The 27,387-nt window shown below is 58.4% G+C and overlaps 4 protein-coding genes across 18 annotated transcripts in view; 2 read left to right on the top strand and 2 right to left on the bottom strand.

Annotated features, from left to right (window-relative positions):
- The window catches only part of cetn3 (centrin 3), a 3,659-nt gene extending 2,793 nt beyond the window's left edge, over positions 1 to 866 (top strand). The window contains exon 5 of the mRNA XM_053879143.1: positions 739 to 866. Within this exon, the coding sequence (XP_053735118.1) occupies positions 739 to 785 (47 nt within the window). The 3' untranslated portion in view covers positions 786 to 866. The remainder of the gene's footprint in view (positions 1 to 738) is intronic.
- Positions 867 to 1,745: 879 nt separating this feature from the next.
- On the top strand, positions 1,746 to 11,569 carry LOC128767178 (myocyte-specific enhancer factor 2C-like). 5 transcript variants are annotated; one of them, XM_053879037.1, is made up of 9 exons: positions 1,746 to 1,879; positions 3,016 to 3,105; positions 5,113 to 5,219; positions 5,805 to 6,008; positions 8,401 to 8,544; positions 9,048 to 9,273; positions 9,352 to 9,503; positions 9,567 to 9,853; positions 9,918 to 11,569. In XM_053879037.1, exons 3-9 carry the CDS (start codon positions 5,166 to 5,168, stop codon positions 10,243 to 10,245), a joined length of 1,395 nt encoding a protein of 464 aa, XP_053735012.1. In that variant the 5' UTR covers positions 1,746 to 1,879; positions 3,016 to 3,105; positions 5,113 to 5,165; the 3' UTR covers positions 10,246 to 11,569. The 5 variants fall into 5 exon arrangements, with proteins under 5 accessions (XP_053735012.1, XP_053735003.1, XP_053735021.1 ...); XM_053879046.1 differs by lacking the exon at positions 1,746 to 1,879 and adding an exon at positions 2,880 to 2,931; XM_053879053.1 differs by lacking the exons at positions 1,746 to 1,879; positions 3,016 to 3,105 and adding an exon at positions 3,213 to 3,394 and having other exon boundaries at positions 9,567 to 9,678; positions 9,739 to 9,853.
- Positions 11,570 to 11,625: 56 nt separating this feature from the next.
- On the bottom strand, positions 11,626 to 16,550 carry LOC128767202 (arrestin domain-containing protein 3-like). Its single transcript, XM_053879066.1, has 8 exons — positions 15,940 to 16,550; positions 14,774 to 14,855; positions 14,040 to 14,187; positions 13,582 to 13,684; positions 13,243 to 13,499; positions 13,017 to 13,173; positions 12,788 to 12,948; positions 11,626 to 12,720 (listed from the first exon to the last, which is right to left on the bottom strand). Exons 1-8 carry the CDS (start codon positions 16,217 to 16,219, stop codon positions 12,661 to 12,663), a joined length of 1,248 nt encoding a protein of 415 aa, XP_053735041.1. The 5' UTR covers positions 16,220 to 16,550; the 3' UTR covers positions 11,626 to 12,660.
- Positions 16,551 to 16,776: 226 nt separating this feature from the next.
- LOC128767140 (multiple C2 and transmembrane domain-containing protein 1-like) lies at positions 16,777 to 27,374 on the bottom strand. Of its 11 annotated transcripts, XM_053878942.1 has the most exons (22): positions 26,796 to 27,374; positions 22,289 to 22,406; positions 22,072 to 22,214; positions 21,922 to 22,001; positions 21,553 to 21,679; positions 21,450 to 21,485; positions 20,979 to 21,017; positions 20,631 to 20,795; positions 20,441 to 20,571; positions 20,194 to 20,380; positions 20,031 to 20,124; positions 19,577 to 19,679; positions 19,409 to 19,511; positions 19,245 to 19,346; positions 19,099 to 19,173; positions 18,891 to 19,010; positions 18,542 to 18,652; positions 18,430 to 18,477; positions 18,266 to 18,375; positions 18,093 to 18,202; positions 17,926 to 18,023; positions 16,781 to 17,323 (listed from the first exon to the last, which is right to left on the bottom strand). In XM_053878942.1, the coding sequence occupies exons 1-22, from the start codon at positions 27,129 to 27,131 to the stop codon at positions 17,252 to 17,254; spliced, it is 2,508 nt and encodes an 835-aa protein (XP_053734917.1). In that variant the 5' UTR covers positions 27,132 to 27,374; the 3' UTR covers positions 16,781 to 17,251. The 11 variants fall into 11 exon arrangements, with proteins under 11 accessions (XP_053734888.1, XP_053734907.1, XP_053734898.1 ...); XM_053878913.1 differs by having other exon boundaries at positions 16,777 to 17,323; positions 18,266 to 18,477; XM_053878979.1 differs by having other exon boundaries at positions 16,780 to 17,323; positions 18,266 to 18,477; positions 22,289 to 22,398; positions 26,796 to 26,947.
- Positions 27,375 to 27,387: the final 13 nt, after the last annotated feature.

Below are 27,387 nucleotides of genomic sequence, written 5' to 3'. Positions count from 1 at the left end.
AGCTTGAAATGTGTATTGATCCAATCATGCTGGATTAAAAAAACAGAATCATCACCTTTGCGAGATATAACCATGGACGCATGCGCTCACCAGCGAACGTCCGTTGGTAAAACATGCGCAACTTCCGGTTCCAGTCCCGGAACTTCCGGCGGACCAGATCAGGCAGTGACAACAACAACAACGCCTCGCGGTGTCAGCGCAGGCTCCGCCCATTCGGGTCGGTCAAGCTCCGCCCGCTGGAGCCTTCAGTTGTGGCCCACTTCACAAGACATGCAGGAAACCCTGTAACATTTATCTTCGAATTATACCTTCGAGAAGGTCCGTTTTTCACTGTAAAATGATGAAAAAAAACAAGTTACTAACTTCCGCAGACAGTGTTTATGTCGCCATCTTGTGATAATGTCTTGTAACTGCACGTTATTTTATCAACGTCTTTCTGATTCCAAACGTGTCAATTGACGTGAAAAATGCATGAGAAATACACGAAAATACATCAGTAACTCTGGTGTCAGAAAACCACTTGTCGGTATTTGTTAGATTTTTACATTGTGAAGACATCAATGAATAAACTGGGTCACCGAATGTACCGTGGTCCAGCAAGCGAGGACCGGGGAAAACCTCTCCCCAATCAGACGTCGACATTTGGGTGTTTCCTCGCTGCAGAGAAACTGTCTGTCGGGGTGATGTCTTCTTGCTGGACACACGACTGTCGTAGTGACGTTCTGTCTGCTTTTCCAGTCAACCAGGAGGAGTTTGTGTCCATCATGACGGCGGATGGCCCCTGATGGGCGGGGCCCGCCTCCACGCAGCTTTCTGCACTCTTTGATGTCGATATTTATTTTGGAATAAATCTTTTTCCACGCTGATCGCTGCCTTTTTGGGATGGATTCTGCGTGGTGGGGGCGCGTCGTGAAGCGTCTCCGCAGCTGGTCCGCCGTGACTGGCAGCTCGGCAGCTGCCGGACGCTCCAGGTGGAGTCCTGACCCGTGACCTCTGCAGGAGCGAACCTTGACCTCCGGACAAAAGCGCGTCGTAAAAACGTTTGAAGAAGAAGTTCCTGGGCCGGCGTCCTCCTTCCTGAGGCTGCAGCTGGGAGCTCGGACTTTATTCTGAAGGTCTGAACAGGAAGTCCACTTGTATGTGGCAACTGTGACCCCGACTCCGTCAGTGAGACGTGAAACCTGAAGAATCTGGGACAGCTGATCTCTCTCTCTCTCACACACACACATGCTTGTCTCTCTCTCCTGGTGGGGACCTCCTCTCCCGGCCATCACCCTTTCCCCAGCCTCTCCCCCTAAACACATGGCTCACCTGAACCAGGACTCTGGACCAGGCTGGAACCCAGTTATTCTGAAGTTTTTACCCTGGATTGGGTTTTTGTGGGGACTGGTGAAAGGTCCCCACAAGGACAGCTCAACCAGGTTGACATTCATGCGCTCACGAAAGTCCAGGTCTTATGGCAGACAAACCTCACCGTTTTAGCAAAGATACACACACGCACGCTCGCACGCACGCATGCACAGACCCTGAAACACACAGTCAGGGGAAGGCAGACACACACACACACACCCACACAGACTAACACCTCGCAGCTATATTTACCAGTGACGGGCAGCAGCAGGTGAGCGACTCCTCTCACACACTCTGGAGGTCGACGGGTGTGTGTTGACGGGACGAGGGGGACGGGGCGGGGCGGGGCGTGCAGAGGGGTGGAGGGTCTCAGGAGCTCAGCTGCTGGGCTCCCAGCTCAAACCCGCTCTGGTCCTGCTGGAAGCCAGCTGGTCTGGCTCTTCCTTCTGCCCTCGCTTCTTCCTGTTGGACTCCAGGAGCCCCGAGACCTCAGCTGGACCTGCAGGTGCCCGAGACCACGTCAAGCCTGGTGAGTCCCGCTTCTGCTTCTCTGGCGTCCCAAGGTCGGCCGTGGCTGCGGAGCTCGGCGCCGTGAATGTCGATGTGGGGGCGGCGGAGAGCTGGGTCTGCAGTGGGCCGCTTGAGACTGGGTCACTGCGGTGGCTAAAACTGGGCGTCCCAGAAGACGTGGCTGGTGTGTCGCCATGGCAACGGCTGGCTGACCTGGCCCCTGAGCCGACGAGGATCACGCCGCGGAGCTCTGGTTCACGAGTGAAGGGACTGGAGTGCCGACGTATCCGGACCCTCACGCCACCGCTAGCATGTAGCTGCACTGCAGGGCTAATGGCTACATGAAGCACAGTGAGTCCTGGAGACGAACGTGATCATGTGACCTCATGCTGGAATCAGCGCCACCTAGCGGCGCGCCGTTCCGTCTGAGCGTTACAAAGTGGCTCTCGCGTCCTGACAAACACGCGTGTCTCGTTGCGTCTGGGCCGGGTCGGACCTCTTGGGTCAGGGCTCGTAAAAGGAGCGGGCCCTCCGGCTGGCCCTCGTGAATGTTTCCAGCGGAATGTGTCAGAGGTGTCGGGTTGAATCCCGGCGGTTTTCAGCTGCTCGTCAGCTGCCGCTCCCACGTCAGCTGCTGGTTCTGACCCGACTGCACTCCCGTCCGGCGGAACCTTCCGGACGGCGCTCTCACCTCTGACCTCTGGGGCCGGCTCCCGTCTCTTGAGCAAAGCGCTCTTCACCTCCCGCTGGGATCAACCCTGCAGTTCAGCAGATGACCACGTGTCTCTCATCTTCACACACATCTTCCCGCCACTGTCCAATTCATCGCGCTGTTGTACTGTCGCATCACACGAGTGCGCTGTCAGGAGGAAGCGGGAAACACGCAGAGACTCGTTTCAGCCGGCTGGTTTCTGAATGACTCAAAGTAACCTGAGACAACGAGACGCGTCAGCGGTGTAGCGCCCAACTCGTCCAGCAGATGCCGCTGTGGCACAGGCGCGCCACTCGCGCTCTCCTGAGCGGAGACTGAAGACAAGGACGGACGCGCTGAAAGCGAAACTTGGAACAAAAGTTTGGCAATGAATGTTTCTCTCGTTCGCCGCGGCAGAGGCTGTTCGGTCTATTCATGGCTGCCGCTGTGACGTCACTTTCCAGGTGCTGCTGACCCGACGAGGCGCGAGCGCCCTCAGGATCCGAGGCGGGACCGAACCGCTGGTCGGGGACCTGCACACCGAGCCGGAGCAGGTGAGCGGAACCGGGACGGCGCGAGCGGTCCTCCCCCTCCCTCCCTCCCTCCCGCCCTCCGCCTCCCCCGCCTCCTCCTCCCTCCTCGCGGGACGTGAACGCCCCTTGTGTTGCGTTGAAGTGTCACTGTGTTCGGGTCTGGTGCTGATCGTAGTCGTGACCGCGCGGACTGGCCTGCTCCGACCGGGACCGGTGGACTTTACTCTCAGGAACGGCCCGACAACTTTGGTTCCGCTGCGGTTCCGAACACATGCGGGATCAGAAGAGTTGGACTTTCCTCCAACAGTCGGTAAGAACCGGGTCCAGTTGGAGTTCGGGCTCCGCGGTCACGTGTGAGCGGCGGAGATGACGGGAGTTTGACGTGAACGTGTTTGTTGATGGCGCCAGGGCTGCAGTCGGTGAACTTGGGGTCCCGTCAGACTGGGAAGAAATCAGAGCTGCTCAGTCTCCAATAAGTGTCTAGTTTTTGCCCCCCCCCCCTCTCAGAGCTCTGCTGGAGTTGGGCAGCATTTCGGGGAGTCTCATGTGCGAGCCAGTCCGTGTTCCAGGCCGCGGCCCGGGACCAAGCCCAGGTGTGAATAATCCCCTGTCCACGTCCAAACCACACTGTTATCACGTGGAATAACGTCACTCTTTTCTCAGCGTTTTGTTTGTTGTCGTTTTCCGATTCAGTGAGGACCAAAACAACAACAACGGTAAACGAAACATCGGCAGGATTTTGGCTCTCCAGGCCGGTGTTCTCACACAAACGTCTACTTCCTGTTGACACCAGTGTGTCCGGGCCGGTCATGTGACCAGTGTTGTGGAGCTGACGTCCTGATACTTGTGTGTCCCAGTGATCAGCAGTAGTCAGCGCGAAGGAAGTGTGTGCAGTAGTATTTGTGTGAAAACGTTACTCTGAAGGGCTGATGGTAGTATGAAGTACTACGAAGGGCAACTGAAGTTCCACTCAGAAGCAGCATTACTTCAGGTGTGGGGTTGTGTGGCAGCAGCAGGGGCTTGGTGTGGGCGTGGCGTTGAGGTAGTAAACATTGGAGGTGCTGGTCCTGGTCCTGGTCCTGGTCCTGGTCCTGGTCCAGATGTGATCCTCAACACTACAACCAGCAGCCTGAAGCAACCGAGGACGACAAGGACGGTCCAGATGAAAGTGTTCCTGATGTGGAGTCTCACACAGGAAGGTCCGAGTGTGTGGACCAGCAAAGAGCTGGGTGGGGTGGTCTCAGCTTCATGTCGTCCTCATCAAAGTCCTGGTCCTGGGGGAGAGTCTCTTCTAGTGACCCGGTTCTGATCCAGATCTGTCCAAACAGGACCATGTTCTTCAGCCACTGTTACCTCGCAGAACTGACGAGGACTACAGCGGGAACACTGTTGACCATGAGGACCAGGTGAGAGGAGACTGGTCCTGGTCCTGGTCCTGGCGAGACGCCAGTCCCACTCCAGTCTGTCGTGTTTGGGTAGAAAGTTCAGCTCTTTATTTTTGGAAGCGTGAGCTCTAAAAATACCGCGGCTCCGGAGGTTTGCTGTCATCCAGGTGTGTTTGAATCCCGAGGACGCAGCCGTCCTCCCGTCCTGCAGGGGGGGCCGAGGAGCCCATGTTCGCGTGAGCCAGGCGAGGAAGATGGAGCGCCGCGTGCGCTTGTGTGTGAAGATCCTGTTAACTCTCGGATCAGATTAGAGACGCGACCAGACACAAGACACAGGTCACATGGACACGCACGCTACGACTGCAGCCTCACACGCACACACACACACACAAGCCTGGAAACACAAAACACAAAGTGCCACAATAACACACCCATGTGACCGGCCGATGAACACACGCACACCCAATGAAAACACACGCCTCAGACTCTGGGCGCACGCTTGTGTCGGCAGGAGGTCACATGACCAGGGTGTTCACAGCGACAGAAGAATGCGCGCACACACCTGACGGCGTGACGCGGCAGAACCCGTCCGTCCGCCTATCGCCGCCGCTGACGTCTGTCTGTCTGTCTGTTTGCGTTGCAGAAGATTGACAGCGTCACAGAGTCCAGAGAGGAAGTCACACGAGGAGGACGAAGATGGGGAGGAAGAAGATCCAGATCGCCCGCATCATAGACGAACGCAACAGACACGTAAGACGCACGCCGTGATGTGGTGGCTTGAGTCCTGCTCACACACGCAGGACCTCACTTCCTGTTGAGACAGACCTTAGCAGCAGGGAGGCGGGCACGACCTTTCACCCTGATGCAGCGGTGAAAGGTCGTGCACTTCAAAATAAAACTGCACTTCAAAATAAAAGATTCTTTGACGACATCCTTCACAATAAAAGTTTACAGTCAGAAATAATGGCCTCTAGATCAAATAGTACAAGCAACCTTCAAATTAAAAGCTCATTACTCCCATCAAGATAAAAGTCCTGGACAAAGGTGTTTCATATGAAGAGCCTGGAACAAAAGCCCAGATATACCCCACATGCTTCTCTGACAATGCCCTTCACAGTAAATGCCATGGAGATGGTATTCAGAATAAAAGCCCATACAGTCTGACAGATCTTTCAAAGTTACGGCCTGTAGATAAATTTGCCTTCAAATTAAAGGCGGTCATTCCCATCCAAATAACAGCTTTCAAAATAAGAGCCTGGCCACATCTGACGTCAGGTCACGCTGTCCTTCACAGTGAGAGTCCGTGTGTGTGTGACGCGCTCCCTCCGCCCGCAGGTGACCTTCACCAAGAGGAAGTTTGGCCTGATGAAGAAGGCGTACGAGCTGAGCGTCCTGTGCGACTGTGAGATCGCGCTCATCATCTTCAACAGCACCAACAAGCTGTTCCAGTACGCCAGCACCGACATGGACAAGGTGCTGCTCAAGTACACCGAGTACAACGAGCCGCACGAGAGCCGCACCAACGCCGACATCGTAGACGTGAGTCCCACCACCGTGACCTCACTTCCCGCTGATGCCGTTCACCAGAGCTTCAGCGGGACACCAAGACTCTTATGCAACAGCGTTAGCATCAAACACGCTCCTAGCTTAAGCAGGTCAAAGTTGAGGCGAGTCTGGCAGCGCCGCTAATCTCCCGCAGGTGCTTGAGAACCTGCGGCGGTGGTTTCAGGACACCGCTGCTTCACAGGAAGTAGCTTCTCCTGTGGCCACACCCGTTGCTTCAGCCTGCGACTTGCACGGCTGGGTAGCGCTAGCGCTGTTAGTGTGGAGAGATGAGCTAGCTCTTCAGCGGCGCCATCATAGCTTGACGTTGTTAGCCGTATGTCAAATGCTAATCTCAGGTTCCCTGACTGACGTGCGGGCCAGCGTGGGAACCGCCCCCACACGCGGCCCACCTCATGGCCTCTCGCCGTCAGAACCAGGTTTACATGCCGTGTAATCTCCCGTAATCCCCACAATCCCGTTTATCTGGTTAGTGTAATCGCTGCGCGGAGAGAGGTGGCCCTTTGGTTCACCGGCCGCACCTGAACTCATCGCCACTGTTCTGGAGCGTGTACGTCCTCGCGCGATACTGTAACCATATCTCCTGCTATGTCGACATTTCATTGCTAAAGACTTGCTGCTGCATATCTGATGCTAACGTTGGTTTGGTTGGTTTTTGAAGTCCAGAGTGCATCGTGTCACAGCCCGACCTGTGCGTGGAAGCTGCTGTAGCTCTGCGGCCATTTAGCCTTGCTAGCTCGATCAGCCGCGTGACTGCCTAGGCTAACTTCCCGTGCGACGCTGGTGGCGCTTCAGCACTTTGCAAGCAACTTTTGGTGCCAGCATTTACAGCCTCAATGTTTAGCACCTGGGCTGCGCTAGCGCTTTTGCTCGGTCCGCACACGTGTGGCTGCTCCTGGCCTCTGCACTTGAGCTGCGTTAGCACCTTAGCTGCTGGGGCTGTGTGTTTTTCTGGCTTCGCTTCCTCCTGGTGTTCGCGTTTCAGCGACGTTAGCGCAGGTGTGCTGTCACGCGAGTGTGGAGGGTGGATTCCCGCCACTTCATAGCTTAGCCGTTAGCTCGCAGAGTCCACATCTGATAGCGAAGATGGGCCGTGATATAACAGCGCGAGACGCTCGCAGAGAAGCAATGTGCTGGACAGGAATTCAGCTGAAGAGAGACTCCTTTGTTTCCGCGAGCGTATGTCTGCGTGTGTGTGTGTGTGTGTGTGTATAAATAGCCTGGAGCAGTTCTACATTCCTCACTTCTACTCTTGTTTTGCTTGCTGGTGTTTCTCGGCCCGATTGGAACCAGATGAAGTTCGGAGGCTCCGCCCACTTCGGGTCTGGAAATGGGCTGCGAGCTAAAAATAGAGCGGTGCGCTAAAAATAGAGCTGACGGGCTGCGAGCATGTGAATGACTGTGTGTGTCGGCGAGCAGCGGGAGGAAGAAGCCACACACACACACACACACACACTTCCTGCCATGTATCAGTCCCCTTTCTCTGGTGATTGGAGGTGACCACACTCAAAAGGTCACGGGTTCGATTCCCGGCTCTGCTGGAATGTGCGGTGACGTCAGGTTCCTGCGGCGTCAGGATGGACCGGTTGGATGAGGAGTCGCGGCGGCGTCTTCCTATGACCTGGCTGCGGTCGGATCCTTATCTGTGAGAGGCTCGGCGCGGAGCGTTGGCCTGGAGGGGGGTCGTGGGTTCCGAAGTGTTGGCAGCCTCCGGAGTGAAAAACAACCTTGTACGGTCGTCCCTCCCCCCTCTGACCCCCCCCCAGCTGGTCAGACACCCCACCTGTCTCTCCCCCCGAAATCCCCTGACCCAGACCCCCCCTCCTCCCCCGCCCCTCTGCGGAGCAACAGGTGGACATGACTGGACCAGTGAAGTGGTGAAACAAACACACCAGCAGCTGCTGTGTGTGCGCGCGCGCCTGCTTTAGCTTGACTTGTGGGGACCATTTGACTGGACCCTACAAGCTTCAACTGAGGATGAAAACATCAAAGTAACAGGGTGACTCTAACTGGGTTCCAGTCTGGTCCTGGTTCAGGTGAGAGGCTGGGGAAAGGGAGGGAGCGGTCCCCACAAGGATAGGGAGACGGGCACGTGCGTGAGGTCCCAAACTCCGCTCCTGCGGGCTGAATGAGGAGCTCTGGGGTCGTGACCCGCTCCGCGCTGGTCCAGCGGCGCTCGACTCTCGGATCACAGTAAAGTTTTTATGGCCCTCATGACGGAGCCTCGTGACACTCTGTGGTCTGTTGCGTCATCTCATAGTAACGAGATTGTTTCTGATCGTCGTGACGGTCGTCGCTGGGCAACTCTGGTGCTGTGGCGCCGCCCAGTGGCGGGCCGGTGCATTACAACATGCCTCTGCCTCCACAGACGCTGCGTAAGAAGGGCATCAACGGCTGCGAGAGCCCCGACATCGAGGCGGACGACTCTGCTGGCCAGAGCCCCGAGGCGGACGACAAGTACCGCAAGATCAACGAGGACATCGACATGATGATCAGCCGCCAGAGACTCTGCGTGAGTCCCACTCACCCGCTCACCCACACTTACTGACACTCACTCACTCACCCACTCACTCACTCACTCACCCACTCACTCACTCACCCACTCACTCACTCACTCACTCACCCACTCACTCACTCACCCACTCACTCACCCACTCACTCACTCACCCACTCACTCACTCACTCACTCACTCACTCACTCACTCACTCACTCACCCACTCACTCACTCACTCACTCACTCACTCACTCACTCACTCACCCACTCACTCACTCACCCACTCACCGGCTCACTCACTCACTCACTCACTCACTCACTCACCCACTCACTCACTCACCCACTCACTCACTCACTCACTCACCCACTCACTCACTCACCCACTCACTCACTCACTCACTCACTCACTCACTCACTCACTCACCCACTCACTCACTCACTCACTCACTCACTCACTCACTCACTCACTCACTCACCCACTCACCGGCTCACTCAGTGACTCCGCCCCTCTGTGCTCCAGGGTCTCCCCCCCTCCAGCTACGACATGGGCGTCTCCATGGCGGCAGCCAACTCCGGCGGCCTGCTGTACCCCCACCAGGGCCTGGGGGGCGCCGTGGCCAACCACAACCTGCTGCCGCTGTCGCACCCGTCGCTGCAGAGGAGCAGCATGTCCCCCCAGAGGCCCCCCAGCAACGGGAACTCGGGGCTTCTGGGCTCTGAGCTGCCAGGGTCAGGGGTCACCATGGGTGAGTTCTCCTCCTGTTTCAGTCCCGCAGCCGCCGCCGGGTGTCAGGAGAGTTTGAGTAACTTCCTCTTTGATCCAGGAAACGGCGGCTTCTGCCCGTCCCCGACCATGCTGCCCCCTGCTGGCCTCTCCAAGGGCTTGCAGGACAAGAGCCCGCCCCCACAGATGAGCCGCAAGCCCGACCTCCGACCCCTGATGCCTCCGAGCAAGTGCAGCGGCATGACCCCGATGGTGAGCGTGACGGCGTCCGCGTTGCCGTGGTGACGGGAGGCTTTACTGACAGCTCTCTTTCAGAACCAGAGAGTCAACCACTCGCAGACGGCCCAGACCTTGAGCACGCCCACCCCTGCCGTGGCCGCCCAGGGCCTGGCCGGGTACCCGTCCGACGGCTCGTCCCCATACTCAGGTCAGTGGCCCCCGCCGCCCCCCGGAGCCGCCGCCGTGCTCATCCCGCTTCTCTCGGCAGAGTTCTCTCTGGGCGGCGAGCTGGCCTCCCTGTCCGGATACGGAGGCTCCGCCCTGGGCGCTGTCAGCAGCTGGCCCATGCAGAGCCTGCAGAGTCCCACGCTGGGACACATGGGGTGAGGAGCCGCCGGTCATGTCACCGTCCACACCTGAACATCGCTTTCTTCTTCTTCCTGGCAGGAACCTGTGTCAGACCTCCAACCTGAACCTCCCTCCGAGCCACCAGAACCTCCACATCAAGTCGGAGCCGGCGTCGCCGCCGCGCGACCGCGGCCTGGGGATGGTGGGAGCCACAGTCGGCTACTGCGGCTCCGGCAGGGGCCCCAAGGAGGCGGGCCGCTCGCCCGGTGACAGCGCCTCCAGCTGCGGCAGCTCGTACGACGGCAGCGAGGAGCGCGAGGATCGCCACGCCAACGACGCCTTCCTCCTGCGACCCCTGAGCGGCCAGGAGGAGCGGCACAGCCCCTCGGTCAAGCGCATGAGGCTGTCGGAGGGCTGGGCCACATGATGGCGCGGCGGCCAGCAGGGGGCGTGGCTCCCGCTCACTCACCTGATAGTGTTACCCGTATTCTCATTATCGTATTCTTGTACCGAGTGTGTGTGAAACGTGTTCGCGGCCGGTCGCGTTGGTTCAGCTGCCAGACGACGTCAATCGAGGAATCGAACCCCCAAAACGAGTAATTTATTGCGCTCAACTTATTTATTTATTTATCAGACTATTTTTAACGTCAAAGCCTTCCCTGCGAGCGGCCGTGTTTATTTTCGCCGCCCAGACACGGCAGATGTTTCTCCGGAACGTTTCTGGTGTTTCCTGAACAGACGCTGAAGGTGAGGATGTCGGGACGTGGCGAAGAGCCACGGGGGGGTGCGGGCAGGTCATGTGACAAGGTCAGGGAGAGGAGGAGCGAGGACGTGTGACGTGAGAGGCTTCGGGAGAAGTTTGAGCGCTGCTAGCATTAGCGGAAGGAGAAAGCACTTTGCAAGAAGACCAGAACTTCAGGAAACCAGAACCGTTCCAGAGAGACAAGTCGTCGGCGCTGAACTCCCGACCGCATGTCTTCCCCATGTTGGCGCTCTTTTCTCTGCAGTTTTGTTTTGCGGCAGCGGCGGCTGAGGTTCTTCACATTTGAATATTTTGGATGAAAAGTGTATATTTGGAGCTCGAACTCTCAGTCCGACGCCCGGATGTTTGCCCGATACGCCGAAGCTGTTCAAGCTAGCACGCTGTTTGCCGCGCACCGGGGAGAACCGCGCCGAAGCTGACGTGCTAACATCGCCCCCTTGTGGCCGACGCTCAACGTGACAAGATATCTGAAGCGACTGCTCGGACCTTCACCCTGCATCACTTCAGAACCTTTTGCGTCTGGTTGACTAGTGCTAGGTCGGAACAGGTGGGCAGAGCCCCGACATTCTGTCTCGCACGCGTTTCTGTCGTAACTCTGTCGTATGCTGGACTCTTGCACTCGCTATGTGGGAGAGCCGGGCGCTCGCCCTCGGTCTCGGGTGGACTCGCAGGATTGTCTTGTCTCGAGCAAGTGGCGTGGGGCGCCTGACGGGGCGGAGTCAGGGCGGGGCGGAGTCGCTCCCTGGAGGGGCGTGAACTAACAAGCGTGTGTGTTTGGTTTGACTATTTAATCGTAACTGCCTGAACTGTCGCACGAGAGCAAATCTGACCAGATATTCGCGACATAAGCTGGACTTTGTCGCCACCTGGAGGCAAACGTTTCTCAGAAAAATGATTGAAAAAAAAATTGTCGCAGTCCATCATGTAGATCAGAAATGTGCTGGTATTTGTATTTTGCAGTAAAAAAAATAAAGGCTCTGTTACAATCGTGGAGTCGCGTTCTTCAGTCGTACTAACACTGGCATCGTTGGTATCAGTCGGAACAGTACAGTCAGTCGAAGCAGCGCCACCGCGTGGCAGTATCAGCACTAGTATAAGCACTAGTACCAGCATCAGTCAAAGTATTACTAGCAGTATCAGTTGTAGTAGTAGTAATAGCAGTAGTACCAATAGAAGTGGAGTCAGTGGTAGTCGTAGTAGCGTCAGTTCTACACTTGTGATTGGAGTGGTACTACAGTGAGTAGTACTACAGTGAGTGGTACTACAGTGAGTAGTACTACAGTGAGTGGTACTACAGTGAGTAGTACTACAGTGAGTGGTACTACAGTGAGTGGTACTACAGTGGCAGTAGCAGCAACAGCATCAGTAGTCTTCGCCTCCATAAGGGCGGTGGTTTATTTCCGTGGTGGATTCCAGGGTGAGGTCCGGGGGTTCATTCCTCGCTCACGTGGATCCGGTGAGTGTCGGGTGTCGGCTGGGGCTCACGTGACCTGCGGCGTCCAGTTCCCACCGGCTGGTGTCGATCAGCGGCGAAGCCAAAACACGGTCATGTGACCAGAGTCTGCTGCCGCCTGAAGGTCACCACGGCGACCTTGGCTCCGCTGGCTCCAGAGCCCGGTCATGTGACCAGGAAGACACGGCAAGTCGATAAAATAGAGTTTATTTAGAAAAGTCAGCGGTTAGAAAACAGGCGTGGAATCGACGCAGCGAGGAAACAAAGATGGCGGCGACACGATCCGATACAAAAATAGACTCTCTTATTGCACTTGAGGAGGAAGATCGAGTGTAAACATTCAGAGGACACCAGGAGGGGGCGCTCCCTCACACACACACACGACCTGTGCGTGGTCACTAGTGTGTGTTTGGTTTGTCGAGAGTAAATGCTTTGCTTGTGACACACACACCATTCATGAAGTGCCTGACATGACCTGGAGCGACTCGCCGACCAGTTTGACCTGGAGCGACTCGCCGACCAGACGTCTCGCCCCAGATGTCAATCACTGGCCACGGTCAGAAGACACTTGGTCAGAAGGTCCGAGTCCCTGCCAATCAAAGGGCGACGGGTCCGAGTCTGAGCGCTCAGCGGGACGGACACGGGTCAGGCCTGCTGGGCTCGGCTGGTTCGGGGTACGGGTCCACCTGTGGAAGGGTTGGACCCGGGTTCAGTGGTGGTGCTGCCAGAGTGACATCATCAGGTGAACGGTACCTCGGCGTACAGCGGTGGCGGCAGGTATCTGAACTCGGTGATGAAGGTCAGCAGCGGCCCGGACTCGTCCTCGTGCCGCGGCAGTGGCGGCGGCTCGCACCCGCGCAGCAGGACTCGCCTCTGAGACTCGGAGATGTCCAGGTCGCTGTAACTGGGCGGAGCTGAAACACAACCACCGTCAATGTCCGGACGCTAAAGCTAAAGCTAGCTGGCAGCCGAATGCGGTCACCTTCAGGCCGCTGGGCCAGGCCCGGCCAGCTGGGGGCGCTGCTGCAGCTGCTGCTGATGCTGGAGGTGCGGGAGGCGCAGGCGTGCAGCGGGATGGTCCCGATCACCAGCGGCAGTGACAGCGACAGGTTCAAGCCGCCCGGCACGTCCACGTACACCTGCAGGGGGAGGCCAGGAGCCGGTGAGGAGCCGGGATCCGAGGGGTGCCCGGGGGGTGGGGGACTCACCACCAGCACGTACTCCACCCGGATGATGGGGCAGTCCAGGATGGACGGGGACACGGGCGGGATCTTCAACAGCCGGCCCTCCCAGCTCTGGCTCCTGCCCTGGGCCAGCGCCTCGCCCCGCAGGTTGGACACCAGCTGCTGGATCTGCTTGCCTTTCCCCTTGGCAAAGAAGGTCTGGGTCTGGTACAGCGCCGCCTTGGGCACCACCACCCGGGACGAGCAGTTCTCCACCTCGGCAAAGATCTGGATGGACTCTCCTGTGAGGGAGGGGGAAGACGGGGGGGGGGGGTGAATCTGTCAGACTGGGGGAGGAGCCTCAGTCGGGGGGGCGGCGCTCACCTGGGGTGTAGCCCTTCCGCTCGATCTTGGCGCTGAGAGAGATGGGACCTGAGGCGCAGAACCAGCAGCACAGTGTCTTCTCCTTGGTCCCGGCCTGAGGAGCCTGAAGGGGGCGACAGTTGTGTTTATACTGCCTCCTGGAGACCAACTCCTGACAACACACTGTCCTCGTGGGGACCTTCATGTCTTTGTGGGGACCTGTTGCCTCAGATGGCAATACAAACGTGTGTGTGTTCTTGTCCTTCTGTCCTTGTGAGGACCTGTGTGAGGTTTTTAACCAACAGAGTGAAGGTCCTCACTGTGTCAAGCCTCAGTTTGAGGGTGAAAACTACAAACCAGCTGAGTCATTATCACTGGGAGTCCTGGTTCAGGAGAGCCACGATGGTTAGGTTCAGGGGGAGAGAGGCTGGGGAAAGGGTCCTCACTCAGACAGGAAGAGGAACGTGTGTGAGTCCTACCAGCAGCAGCGGCGTGTTGATGTCGATGTGCTCGAAGACGATAAACTCCTTCTTGGCTCGCACCGGCAGCATCCATGGCCGGTGCAGCTCGGCTTTCACCCAGTACCTGACGCTGCCGTGCTTCCCTTCGAAGGACGTGGCCAGAGCCCTGCAGACCAGGAGGGGGCGACAGGGAGCGGGTTAAGCGCCAGGCTGAGATCAGCTGTAGGTTCAATGGTCTTGCTGCCGTCGTTGGCCTCCTCTTCAGATAACTGCGCTCAGAATCCCTGTTTTCAAGTCACTCACTCACACGCACTTGTCTCTCCATCTTTGTGAGGACCGCTCATAAACCTAACCATCCGAAACACATGGCTAGCCTTGACCTCCGAACCCAACTGACACCCAGTTATTCTGAAGTTTTAACCCTCAAAGTGAAATGTAAAAATTGTGTTTCTGAGCATTGGTCCTCACAAGGGTAGCTAAACCAGCCCCCTCCTCCAAACACACACACACACACACACTCTGTGACAAGCCACTTGACTAGCGGTTTGGCAGCGCTGACTTGGTGCCGGACACTGTTTCCTCCAGTAACTGATCAAACAGCTGGCCAACTGCGCGCCCGTGACGTCATCAGCGTGCGCCCTCACTCTGGTTCAGACGTCTGCACTACGCGACCACGTTCGGAGCGCAGCGCGACTGCAACAAACCGGAGGAGCTGACTGAGAGGGAGGGTGGGTCTCGGTGCTGGGACTCACATCTGAGGAAGGCTGAAGCTGAAGGCAAACTCGTGCAAGCCCGCGTGCAGCAGCGCGAGCCCTTCCTCCGGACAGTCTGCGTCTGAAACAGACACAACACAGGTTTAGACCGCAAACATTCCGTTCACGTCACGCGCTCGTCCTCGCTTCCGTGTTTGGGTTTCTTCGACTTCCTGCCGCCTCGGCGTGCTCGCGCCGCCGCGAGAGTGTGCGCGCGGGCGCGTCAGCAGGAGCAGACCGGTATGAACCAGAACGAACCGCCTCCTCGCGCCGCAGCGCTGGCCGCTCCTCGGTCGTTGATTGGCGGAGAGCGGGACACGTCTCTCCCGGCCCCGCCCCCTCCCGCCGGAGCCACGCGGTCTGTTGCATGATGCCGGGCAGCGGAGGGGGCGGGGCGAACGCAGCCTTCCGCCGCGTTGTTGTCAAACACTGGAGCGGTCGACGTGTGACGCCATCGACATGAAGAACGCGATTCCGACAGGCCGGTCTGGAGGTCACGTGACCCCCGAGCCCTGCCGCGCAGTTGGGTGACACACCTGAGGAGTTGGGCTGACAGTGACGCGCCACTGAAGCTACAGGTGAAGAGCAGCGCGCGCGCCCCGGGGTGACCTCAGGTCGCAGCCGCAGGTCAGCGGGTCCAGCTGTGGGCTCCGTTCTCCCGGCCATCACCCGCCGAACCAGACCGGAACCCAGCGACAAGTTTGAGGCTGGAGCTTGTGGGGTCCAGAGGAGCGGCTGGATCCGCTCACACACGCTGGCTCGCGCGCGCACACTCTCTCATCCACACGCTCTCCGAGCCAGGCGACTGACTCCCCCTCCCCTCTCTGCTGCGCGAACAGGTTTGAACCGCTTCTTCCAACACAAAGGGAGTTCCCTCTTCAGCCTCGTTCTCCGACCCGGACCACCAGTGGGTCACCTTTTCTCCCCGAAGGTCCCTCGCAACATCAACAGAGGGTGCCTCTGTTCGAACTCGTTTTGGCTCCCTCGACCACCCATGTGCGGTGACGTAACATGCAGCGATGACGTCGACCCCGACCCAAAGCGTCGGTTCCGACACCGACCGGGTCCAGAGTGGCGACCCTCCGCGTGTGTCTCCCGCGAGCGCGCGCGCTGCGGCTCGGTTCCGACGAGCGCCTGTTGCATCAGCACCACTGGGCTCCGCTCACCTCGGTCCTCCCCGATCAGCGTGTCCCGGTGGCGCAGGTACTCCACCTCCTCCGTGTAGTTCTGCGTGTAGGCCGTGTTGGCCCCGGCGTTCCGCGACTCGGTCCAGCGCACCTTGGCGACCCCCCTGGCCGTCACCTCCAGACTCCGGACCCGCACATCCCCGGTCACCTGGACCAGCACCCGGCCCGACACCAGCTCCCCCCCGGAGAACACCGGCAGGTTGCTCGGGTTGAGAGAGTCAAAGTGGACCGCCAGGGCCCGAACCTTCCCGAGAACCATGGCGGAACTTGTGCTTCAGATCCGCGGGAGTCCGGGAGCCCAGCCGGGGCCGCCGGTTCCGCCGAGGTTCTGGCTCATCAGGCGGCGGCCGCTGCTCCTCTGGGCTCGCTCCTCCTGCGCCACTCGCCTCTCATCTGAGCTCTTCAGGCGTCTGCGGGCAGAAATATCCAGTCGCCGGGAGCGCGCTCCGAGACAGGCGCGGCCACGACGAGCTCAGCCCGCGTGCGAGACAGAACCGGATGTAACTTGTTCGTCCTTTTACTTCAGAATGTGGAACCGCGATAAGCGAGCTGCGAGGTTCGAGCCCGGAGGAGGGTGAGTCCGCCCTGTCTTCAGTCCGCAGCGCCGGTTCTCGAGTGACGGGAGAAGAGACCAGCCAGGTCCGACTGGGAGTCGACGGCCGTGACTCGGCACAGTTGTGACTCACAACAGCTGAGACTCAACATAGCTGTGACTTGAAACAGTCATGACTCAACCCAGTTAAAACGCGACAGTCGTGACTTGAAAATCGTTGAAACTCAACTCAGTTGTGACTTGAAACAGGAAGTTGTGAAGACTCTCCAGAAACCTCTTGCTCTTCACTGAGCGATCTCATGGACCTGGGTCCGCCCCGGGGCCTCCTCCCAGTTCGACCCCTGAGTTGGAGGTTCTCCTCTGAGTCTCTCCTGGATGACTTCTGTCTCTGACTCTCAGCTCTGGACGTGGCCCTGGACATGTGAAAAGCCTGTTGCGAGTCGGCTCAGGGACGAGACTTGTACAAATCTATTCTTTATTGTCATCACAATCTCAGTCGCACACTCGCGACACGACCTCGTGCTCAGCATTGGTCCGCAGGGGGCGCCGGACCCAAGTTCCTGGCTTCAGTGTTGAGGTCGGCTGCGTCGTCGTTTTGGACCCGACAAGAGTGAACCTGACCCGCTGGTGTGCTTCAAACGCTCCCGTAGAAAAACAGCTGGTGCAGCATCGGTTTACAAAATAAAAGCATCTGGTGTAACAACAGGAGAGAAAACGAAGAGGGCTGCGTCCGGCGGGTTAGCTGGGGTGGGGTCTCCGCCGCTTGCAGGGACTCTGACCCGGGTCCATCTTCAGCGGGCGGTACTGCATCTGTGGACCAGTCAGAGTGAGACCTCCTGTTTCACTTACTGTCAACTCTAACAGCAGCCTTTTGTGTTGAAGGACCCTCCGCTTCCTTCCTGGTTCAAGTCGCCAGCCCGTCGTGGGCAACGCCAGTCGACAGACCAACGTCACTCTGAAAATAACTTCCATGAGCGAGAACGTTTGTGTGTGTGACTAAAATTTAGGGGGGAATAAGTTGCATCATGAGCTGGTCACATGACAAGGCACGTCCCAGCATGCATTGCAGGAGCTTGACTGACAGAACAGGCGGAGCCGACAAAGATGGCCGCCGACAGAAAATTTCATTTCAGTCATCTGAGACAGTGTGACTCGACAGTTGTGACTTGTAACGGTTGTGACTCGACAGTTGTGACTTGTAACAGCCATGACTCAGCAGTTGTGACTTGTAACAGTCATGAGTCAACAGTCGTGACTCGACAGTTGTGACTTGAAACTCACGTCCGCCCCGGGGCCTCCTCCCAGTTCAACACCTGAGTTGGAGGAGCAGAGGTTCTCCTCTGAGTCTCTCCTGGATGACACACCCTGCAACAGCTCGTCATGACCTCTGACACCCGCTAGGGGTCACTCACCACCTGGACGTCGGACGGCACTCGCGACAGGAAGTCCAGCAGCTCGTTGTTGTCGATCCGGTACGGGTTGCGCAGCTTCTTGGTGAACTTGTTGACGCCTGAGGGCAAAAGTGGGCGGGTCAGCGGCACGGATGGACGGGCGGCGGCTTGGTTCCGACCCGACTCACCCCAGGCCAGCACCAGGTAGCGCAGCGGGACGAAGTAGAGCAGCAGCGTGGCCACGCTGAAGGTGGCGATGGCGAGCAGGCTGAGGAAAGGCACGGTCCAGTTGAAGGTGCTGAGGGGCAGAGCGGGTCAGAGCCGGCAGGCGGGTTGAACCCAAGCGGTCCCAGCCACCTACTTCTTGATGCGCTCTCCGTGCGACGCCACCTGGTCCAGGGCGCTCTGCACGCTGATGAACACGTCCTGGATGGCGTGGAGCTTGTCCATGAAGGAGCGGTGCTCCGAGTCCTGAGCAGAAGCACAGCCATCAGAGGCAGCCGCCGCCACCGGGGGGCGCCTCACCTCTTTGTCCTCCTCCTCGTCCACACTCTGGAAGACGGCGTCCATGGACTGAAACACACACACACAGGAGTTGACACACACGGGTGGCGCGCACAGGTCCGGCCCGACTCACCGCGTCGGCCGCGTCCCAGCTGGACGAGAAGAAGTAGTTCCAGACCAGCAGCAGCAGCAGCGACAGAGGGAGCATGAAGAGCTGGAAGTTCCACACCACCAGCACAAACACCTGACTCACACACACACACACGCAGTTATGATCTGCTGCGTTTGCAAAGCAGTGCTGAGTGTGTTTGTCATGTCTGTGTGTGTGCGTGTACACACCAGACTTGCTGACTGGCTGTGAGGGTCACTGTGTTCAAGCGTGTGTGCTGGAGTGAGTGGGCGGAGCACTGTGGCATGTGACTGGGCGTCTACATTTATATATATATATATGTATATATACACGTGTGTGTGTGTGTGAGCACCATGAAGGAGAGCAGGCTCCTCTGAACAGACTCCCACTCGAAGCAGCTGTTGATGTAGGAGCCGTAGCTGAAGAGGACCATGATGCACCTCTTCACCCGGAGGAAGTTCTGCTGCAGCAGCTGGGAGGAAGGAAGCGGGGCAGGTCACATGACTCGGGTGCCCGCCCTCGAACTCAGACACCGATGGACAGACAGGAGTGGAGCTCACGTTCTTGGAGACCTTGGGCTCCTCCTCGATGTACTTCTTCTCTGCGGGGACCAGCGACCTCAGCGCCGCCTTGACCTGAACGCAGGTGGCATGCGAGGTCGAGTCAAGGCGGCGTGACCTCTGACCTCAAGGTGACAGACACTCACGGTGTTGTAGATGACGTCGATCTCCAGGTAGATGGTCCCCTTGGTGGGGCCCGTCAGCTCCTTGTTCTTCAGCACATAGCCTTTGATCTCGCCGTTCCGCACCTGGCACAGCGACAGCGGGTTAGTGGCCCCGCGAGCTCCGCGCGCCGCGTGCACACACTCACGCTCAGCAGCGGGATGACCACCCGGCCCAGGAAGTCGGCGCTCCGGTCCCGGTCCTCGTCGAACACGCTGACCTCCAGCACCGAGTGCACGTCCTTCACGTTGCTGCCGCGACAACACAGCGGGGGGTCAGAGCGCCCCCTGCTGGACCGGCTGGGGGGAGGACTCACAAGGTGAAGGCTTTGTTCCACTCGGGGTTCAGGTTCTTGTAAACCGTGTGGGTCTGCAGCCGGTCGTTGTTGAGCTCCAGCACGCAGAAGGGGTCGCTCTTCCCTGGAACACAGGCGTTCCTGTACTCACACACACTCCTCCCTGAGGTAGAGTGACTACTGCACCACTGGCTCTCCTACACCTGACACCTAATCCTCACAGTAGTGCTGTGACTGCTGCTCCTGTCAGCATCACGAGCACCGCCCTCACCTCTGCAGCAGGTTTTACTACCAACAGTACTGCGTCTTAAACAAACAGAAAGGAAACTCCTCATTCAAACCAATTCAAGAAGTACTTTCCCAAGGACTCTTGTCTTTTTTTTCTAGCAGTACCACACAGTAGCTCAACCACATTCTGTACTAGTCGTTCCCACTCTCCTGTGCGATGTCACTCTCGCACGCTCGCGCTCCTCACCGGTCACGTCGGCGGCCATCAGTCCTTCGGCTCGAGTGACCTTGACCTGCACGACCCCCACGTCCTTCACGTTTGAGAAGGACTTGGTCAGGCTCTGCTCAGGAGAGGAGCGTTAGCTGGACTGGGCGGCGGTGACGGGCGTCCGCCTGCGGGGGGCGCTCACATATCGCTTCTGGATGTCCCGGCGCTCCTGCGGGTCGTCCAGCGGCGTGACGGACAGGTCGGCGATGGACACGTGCGCCGACGCCGTCAGCGTCACCAGCAGCACCACGCTGCCCTGGCACTCCTGCAGCGGCAGCTCCAGGTGGTGAGTGTGCTCCTTGGCCAGAGAGGAGAGATCCAGCTGACACCTGGGCGAGGAGACAGCGGTCACCACCGGCGCCCCCCGCAGGCCGCGGCGGGCCACTCGCCTGCCGATGAAGTCGTCCCTCCTGCCGGTGTCGCGGTCCCACACCGTGATCTCCAGCACGCCGCCCGTCTCCTCGTACAGGTGCAGGTCGAACTGCTCCCGCCACTGAGGACACAGCGTCTTGGACACCGTCTGCAGAGAGCAGCAGAGGGCGCTGTAGGCCCGGGGGCAGCCAGGGGAGTCCCACCCACCTTGCTGCGGTACTTCTGGTGGCCCAGTCGGAACTTGACGTACGGGTCGCTCAGACCGTTGGAGTCCATCGGGATCAGGTTGCGACCTTCGATCAGAGCGATGTTGGCGATTCCTCGCCAGAGCTGCGACTTCCTGTGGAGCTCGGCCAGACGCTGGGCCTGTTGCTGCACACACACACGCACGCACACATTATTTCATCCGTGATCTGCAGCTCCAGTGGAACGAGGCAAAACATCAAGTCAACACAAACAAACGTGGATCATGGTGGCGGGCACGAGAACAAGGTGGTTTCCATGACAACAACAGCCACACGATGGTGAGGAAGATGAGGATGAGGAAGGCTGTACCTTGCTGGTTCGTCTCCAGGACCTCCTGAGCAGCATGGTCTGAACATCACACACAATGTTTACACGCCAACGACAACAAGAGCGAGCAACACAGTCTCCTGAGTCCAGAACCAGAGCGGGTCCCTGCTGTGGCCCCCACAGGGGTCCAGAACTGAACTGAGCTCAGCTCCAAGGCAAGACAGGTTTAAAATGGCAGGCACTGAATCGAACTGAGGAGATTCATCGGGGTGTTCCTTTCTTTACATCTACATTAGTCTCACCTACAATGTTGGTTGTGCAACTGTTTGGCCACTAGAGGGACCGAAGCAACGGCTGCTCTGACTCGAGTCAAACACAAGTGACGGCTAACGCCGTCGCGAGTGGCTGACACAACACACAGACAAACGAGCTGCCGTCTTCCCAAGCTACAGACGCTACTGTGGGTGTGCGGGGGGCGGAGCTACACGGGTCACGACCTGTCCCAGCACTCACTTTGTTGACGTAGGGTTTCAAGCGATAGGTGGTTGGCTGCAGTGACAGCGCAGAAGACATCAGGTGAGACGTCGCGACCGAGAGAAGGGAGCGAGCCACTCACCGCGGCAGCGTCACGCCGCTCCTCCACTGGACTGTCTTTAGGCCGGAGGGTCACCGACAGCTCCAGCGTGCCGAGGTCCTCGTCTGGGCACTGAGGGTCTTTGAGGAGCAGAGTCACCGGGACCATCCTGAACACATACACACATGTGGGTGAGTGAGTGAGTGAGTGTGTGAGTGCGTGTGCTGGGCCTGTCACCGGCGCCTGTGGTCAACAGCTCTGGTCAGCCTGTCTCTCTTCCTCTGTCTGCGGCTGACCATATCAGACACAGACAGACGGAGCCACCCAGAAATGGCGGGTGGATTCATGGCGGTTCTGGAGCAGCAGAGTCTGCAGCGGTGACAGGCCTGGGGTGCGCGTGTGAGCGCGTACCTGTGCAGCTCCAGGGAGTCCAGCTGGAGCGGAGCTGCACCCATGAAGTCGTCATGGAGGGCGAAGTCGTAGTCGAAGACCTGGAGACAGGAGCACCGTGACCTCGCCACCTCGCCACCTCACCACCTCCGCGGTCGAAACCCTCTTTACTTTGACCAGCAGCGGCTCCGACAGACATTCCACCAGGATGGTGGTCTTCTCGTCCCAGACCGGGTTCAGGTTCCGGTGGATGGTTCTGCTCCGGTAGACCTCTTTCCCACCCAGCTTGATCTTGACGTACGGATCGCTGCTGCCTGTCAATCATCAGGACGGACAGGAGGGTGAAGAGGAGGAGTCGGACGAGGAAGACGGAGCCGGCAGCGCTCACCCCCTCGGTCCCGGATGGCCAGGTTGTGTCCCCTCTTCAGCTCCACTTCCACCTTGAACATCCCGGAGGAGGAGAGCGCTCGGTCGGCTGCGACCGAGGAGCCGGGAGAACTGATGCCCTGGAAGCAGACCAGGTCGTGTGACTCAGGTGGAGACAGGCAGCGGCTCCGCAGACAGACAGGAGCTTCACGTCACGCACTCAGATCGAATGTTCATCACCCGCCCGTCTCACTCTCTCATCTGTCTCACCTGCAGTGTTGTCTCACTCACACAGGTCTGTCTCACTCTCCGGTTCATCTCACTCTCTCAGCCGCCGCACCGTCTAACTCACACCTGACTGTCTCACTCACTGGTTCGTCTCACTCTCTCGGCCGCTGCACTGTCTCACTGGCGCTCGCTGTCTTGCTCTCTGCTCCGTCACACTCTCTCATCCCACTCACCTGTTCTGCTGTTACACTCACGCTCGCCCGTCTCACTCTCTCATCTGTCTCACGTTTGCCCGTGCCACTCGCTCTGCTTCACACTCGACAGCTCAGACAGGAAGTCCCCGCCTTCACACCACAGATTTCTACTTCCTGTTGTTTCTCAACAGAAGCACGTGACAAGCGTGAATTCATGCTCACAAGAGTGAGACAGGAGAGACACGGATGTGAGACAGAGTGTCAGCCCCTTCATCCTGAAACTGTCTCGCCCCACTCAAGTGTCTGGCGCTGTCAGCTGCCCTCTGGTGGCTCCTTGAGAACTGCAGCGCATAATGCCGCGGGTCAGAAGCAGGAGCAGGGCGACAGAACCGTGGCAGTCCACGGAGGCGTCCAGGTGAGTCAGGAGGAAGAGCTTAGAGCTGCTGAGCGGCTAAATCAGGAAGCCGTGAGACAGAGATGCTGCGGCTATTCTGAGCCAGCGCTCCTGTGAGGGGGTGGCTCGCTCCTGCAGCACCACCTACAGGCAGCAGGAAGACCCTCAAACCAGAAGCATCTCAGCGGCACACGTTCAAACATGACCTGCTCGAATCCACTGCCTCAGTCCATGAAATGAGAAGCTCTTTCAGTCCAAATGAGCTGAGTGGGGCAGCAGCCTTCCTCAACTCACTAGCACAGCTCAGTAGAAAACGACAAGGACGTCGGTGGAGTTAGTTGCAGAGTGGGGTCCGAGTCGCCATGTTAGTCTTGGAGTTGTCATTAGCGTTTGACTCTGGGCTGCGCCCCCCGGTGGATATATTGGGGAGTAGAAGGCATGGAGGCCCATGACGGGAACAGGGTTTGAAGAGGACGGGCGTAAAGGAAGCACGAATGGGACTTAAGTGTCTGAACACAACGCAGAAACATCAGAACCCCCTGAGATCCGATCACATGACTCCACCGCATGCCACCTGACTCACAATCCAAACCTGCTTCCTCAACTTCCAGGTGCAGACAGCAAAGGTTGGGCGTGTGGTCATAATGTTATGGCTGACCGCCAAACCACATGACCAAACTTTGACAAGATCACATGACCACATTTAGGAATGACTGTGTCAAAGGTCGCGCGGGAGTCAAACCTGCAGCAGCGTGACGACATTTGAGCGTGCTAACATGCTAATGCTAGCAGTGAGAGTCCTGCTTCTCCTCGCCAACGAAGGGCCACACGTATAATCCAACTCCATAGTGGCCCCTGAGCCGAGCCCATCGGCGTTAGCGTGGAGCAGAGCTAGCCGCTGAAGACTGAGCCTCTGCTGGCGTCACGTTTGATCCTGGTGAGTGAAGTGAAACTCACAGCAGCTGCTTTGTTTTCATGGATACACAACTGCGCCCGAGAGACAAACAACCGCGTGGTGCAGTCAGAGGCCAGCTGGTCCCGTGACAGGCGAACTCCGACGAGCAAGCCGACCCACTTCGGCTCAGGTTCCGTTCTCGGGTTTGATGCTAATGTGTGTTTGGTTCGTAAATATTTGCTGTGTGTTTCAATTTCAGCGAATCTAAATTGCTAATGCGCTGAAAGGGCCTGCGGGGTCCACAAACAACCCGCCGTCTGAGGAGCGCGCCCACCAGCGCTAACGCTAACAAGCCCGTGGCGGCTGACCCAGTCGTGAGAAGCCCCGGCGCTCAGGACGGTCTTACCGACAGCAGCCGGCCACAAGTGGACGCCAGAGAGAAGGAGTCCTCCAGGGAGGCATGGCGAAGCAACCCTCGGAAACGGGACTCGGGCACCTCGTTGGCCAGGAGATCCAGGGTCGGCGGGAAGGAGATCACACCAGGAGACGATGAGGGGGATCCATGAAGGGCCCGGCGCTCAGGCGGATATGAGGCGGAGCAGCAGTGCTCCAGGTGAAGGAGGCATGGGAGGAAAGAAGGCGAGGAGGGAGGGCCAGGCTCCTCCTGGCTGCTAATCCCTCCGAAGATTAAAGTCACCGGGACGTCATGTGGGACCAAAGGTCACGGAGGGATTAAAGCTCCACGTCACCGGTCGCACTGCTCTTCCCTCGACAGCCTCCGGAGGGCGACGCTCAGTGCCAGTGGGTCTGCTGGCAGCAGGGCAGGCGCCGCAGCCGGGAGGTTCACGCAAGAAGACGGTGGAGGAGGCTGTTGCCATGGCGACCGGGAGACAAACTAGTGCAAACTGGTTGTGTTACCAAGAGCAGGTTTCGCAGTACCTGCCCCACTTGGTCGTGGCAGAAGTACTTGCTGGAACACACGCAGCTGAAGCAACAACGACTGGATGACTGGTCGCAGCAGCAGTACTCATGGATGTGAACGCCACGGGAAACTTTTTACAACCCAAATCTCTCATTTCTTGAAACAACAATAGAGTAGCGAAGTGGTTTCACTTCTTCTCTTCTCCCAACACAGCTTATTTACGACTTAAGGCCTTTCAAATAGTATTCCAAATGTAGCTGGGTTTCTCCCTCCCTTACTACAAATAGATGATTTCAATATAAACTAATGTCTTCAGCACTTCCTCTGAAGTACAAACACACATGGACCTTGTATTCCCCTTCCTGATTTCAGCGTCTCCCAGAGCTTAGAAGTGTGTACTTGGAGAGGCAGTACTTGGGTCTTGGTGCTCGGGGTCGTGGTACTCACAGTGGAGGTCGTTGGTGGTGGCAGCTGCTGCTCTAGGCCCGCACCGTGGCTCCCACCTTCCGCCTGAAAGAGCGAGACCCCGGACTCATCTGCAGGTGCCGGCAGCTCTGCTCCGAGTCTCTGGTGGACGGCTCCAGGGACAGAAAGCCTCTGCGGCCGGGCGAGGACCCGAGCAGCAGCTTCTCCAGTGTTCGACGCCCTCCAGGCTAATGAAGGCCCAACACCTAATGTACACCAACAAGGAAAGACAAACACCAGCTCATGCTAATATTTGTCTGGAGCGGCGCTAAGCCTGCGAGCGCTCTCAACGCTGCTCCCCGTCCAATCGGAGGAGGCCGCAGTGATCCGGCAGCGGGCTCGCCGCGAGAGCCTGGCCCTTCTTCACAAGAGGACCAGGACCCTCTCTGGCCACGACGAAGCCACTCCCAACCTCTGCCCGAGTCACTTCTCCACTCTGCTCTCGGGTCTCTAGTCGTGACTCGAGTTGAACCGCCAGTTTGTTCCTGAAACTCTTGACGTCTCGAGTCCTGCTTCTACTGCTTTGATTTGGACTCAAGTCTCATGTTGTGTCTTGGCTCAAGTCTCGAACCTAGTCTCTGATGCAGTGTCATCCAGTGTGTCTAGTCATGCATCTGACTGGCTCTCCAGTATCTAGTCAAGTCTGCATGAGTGTCTCTACTGGAGATCTGTCCTCATATCACTGGTCATCGCCTGGTGCCTCTAGTCTTGACGTGTCTCTCCAGACACTGCTGAACTCGTGTCAGTATAAACTCTGTCTCAGCTGACTACAGCGACTTGGTGACAGAGGAAGAGATGCTACAGCTGCAACCACCTTGTGTTTGTGTTGCTGTGGGGCCACTACATATGACATCATCAAGCAGGCGCAGCCGAAACACACCTGAAGCCAGTCCGAGGTCCGGCGGGGACGCTCCAGCCCGACAGGACAACTAGTCACTGACGATTGGCCGAGATCTTCCCGATCCAGAGTGAAACTCTGGCTCCTCTCAGCGGTCCGCCGGGGACCCTCTGGAACCCTTCATGCCTCCCGTGTGTCCTGGGTGGGCCCCGGGGCCTCCGCCCAGTAGAGCCTCTCTAACTGAACACAGGAGCTCAGCATCAGCGTGGAGTTCGCACCTTGTTTGCTGAAGATGCAGGAAGGCTACTTCAAACAGTGAGGCACAACAACAGCTCAAACTTGAACAAACAAACAGCAAGTGGAACAGAAAACAACACCAGCGTCGTCACTGCTGCGCCTCCGTCTCGAGTCCTGCTCCACCGTCACAAGCGCTGGGACGCGGAGCGTGGCTAAAGCTAACGGCTAGCTTCCGCGCGCGAGCAGCACAAACACCGCGCCAGGCTCCATCCATCCGAAGCTGTTTGCTGTTCTCGCACACAGCAGAGTCACGCGCCGTCTGTTTGTTTACGTCAGCCACGTTGTTGTTCGCTCACCTCTCGCGCATCCTGGGTCTCCGGAGGAGCGACCGCTGCCGCGCCGCCGCCGCCCCCGCGGCTCCCCGCTGGGTCCGCTTCAGACGAGCTCTTGCGGTGGGACGGTGGGAGCAGCAGTGAAGGGCCTGACCCGGGCCTGGCCTGCTCCTGGCTCCGGTCCGTGACCCGCGCCAGAGCCGCCGCCGCCGCCTCCGCCTTCCTCGCTCCTCTCCGGAACACCCGCAGGCTGCGCTCCTTCCTGTCGGCCGGGTCTCGGTGGGAGAGTTTGGGGCTGAGTCTGGCCTGGATCTGCCGCCACACGGAACCAGAACCGCTGTACCCGTCGGCCGCTTCCATCCGCGCCAGTTGGGAGGGACTCGGAGCCGCGGTCACAGAGACGCGGAGCAGCGCATGGGTCGTCCTCCCCTGCGCGCAACTATTCCAGGGGCGAGGAGGGAGTGGGCTCCAGCCAGTGGACAAGACGGGACTTGCGTATGCGGGGAGTCAGCTGGAGTCAGGAGCTGCTCCACAGCCGAGGCCCAGTATCACCGAGAGTTTCCCGACAATCCGAACCAGGTGGAGCGAGTCCCGGCCTCTGACGTCACTCTCATCC

Source organism: Synchiropus splendidus, chromosome 1 (assembly GCF_027744825.2).
Source record: "Synchiropus splendidus isolate RoL2022-P1 chromosome 1, RoL_Sspl_1.0, whole genome shotgun sequence".
NCBI classification, from domain to species: Eukaryota; Metazoa; Chordata; class Actinopteri; order Syngnathiformes; family Callionymidae; genus Synchiropus; species Synchiropus splendidus.
This window is presented reverse-complemented; position numbering and strand designations above follow the sequence as displayed.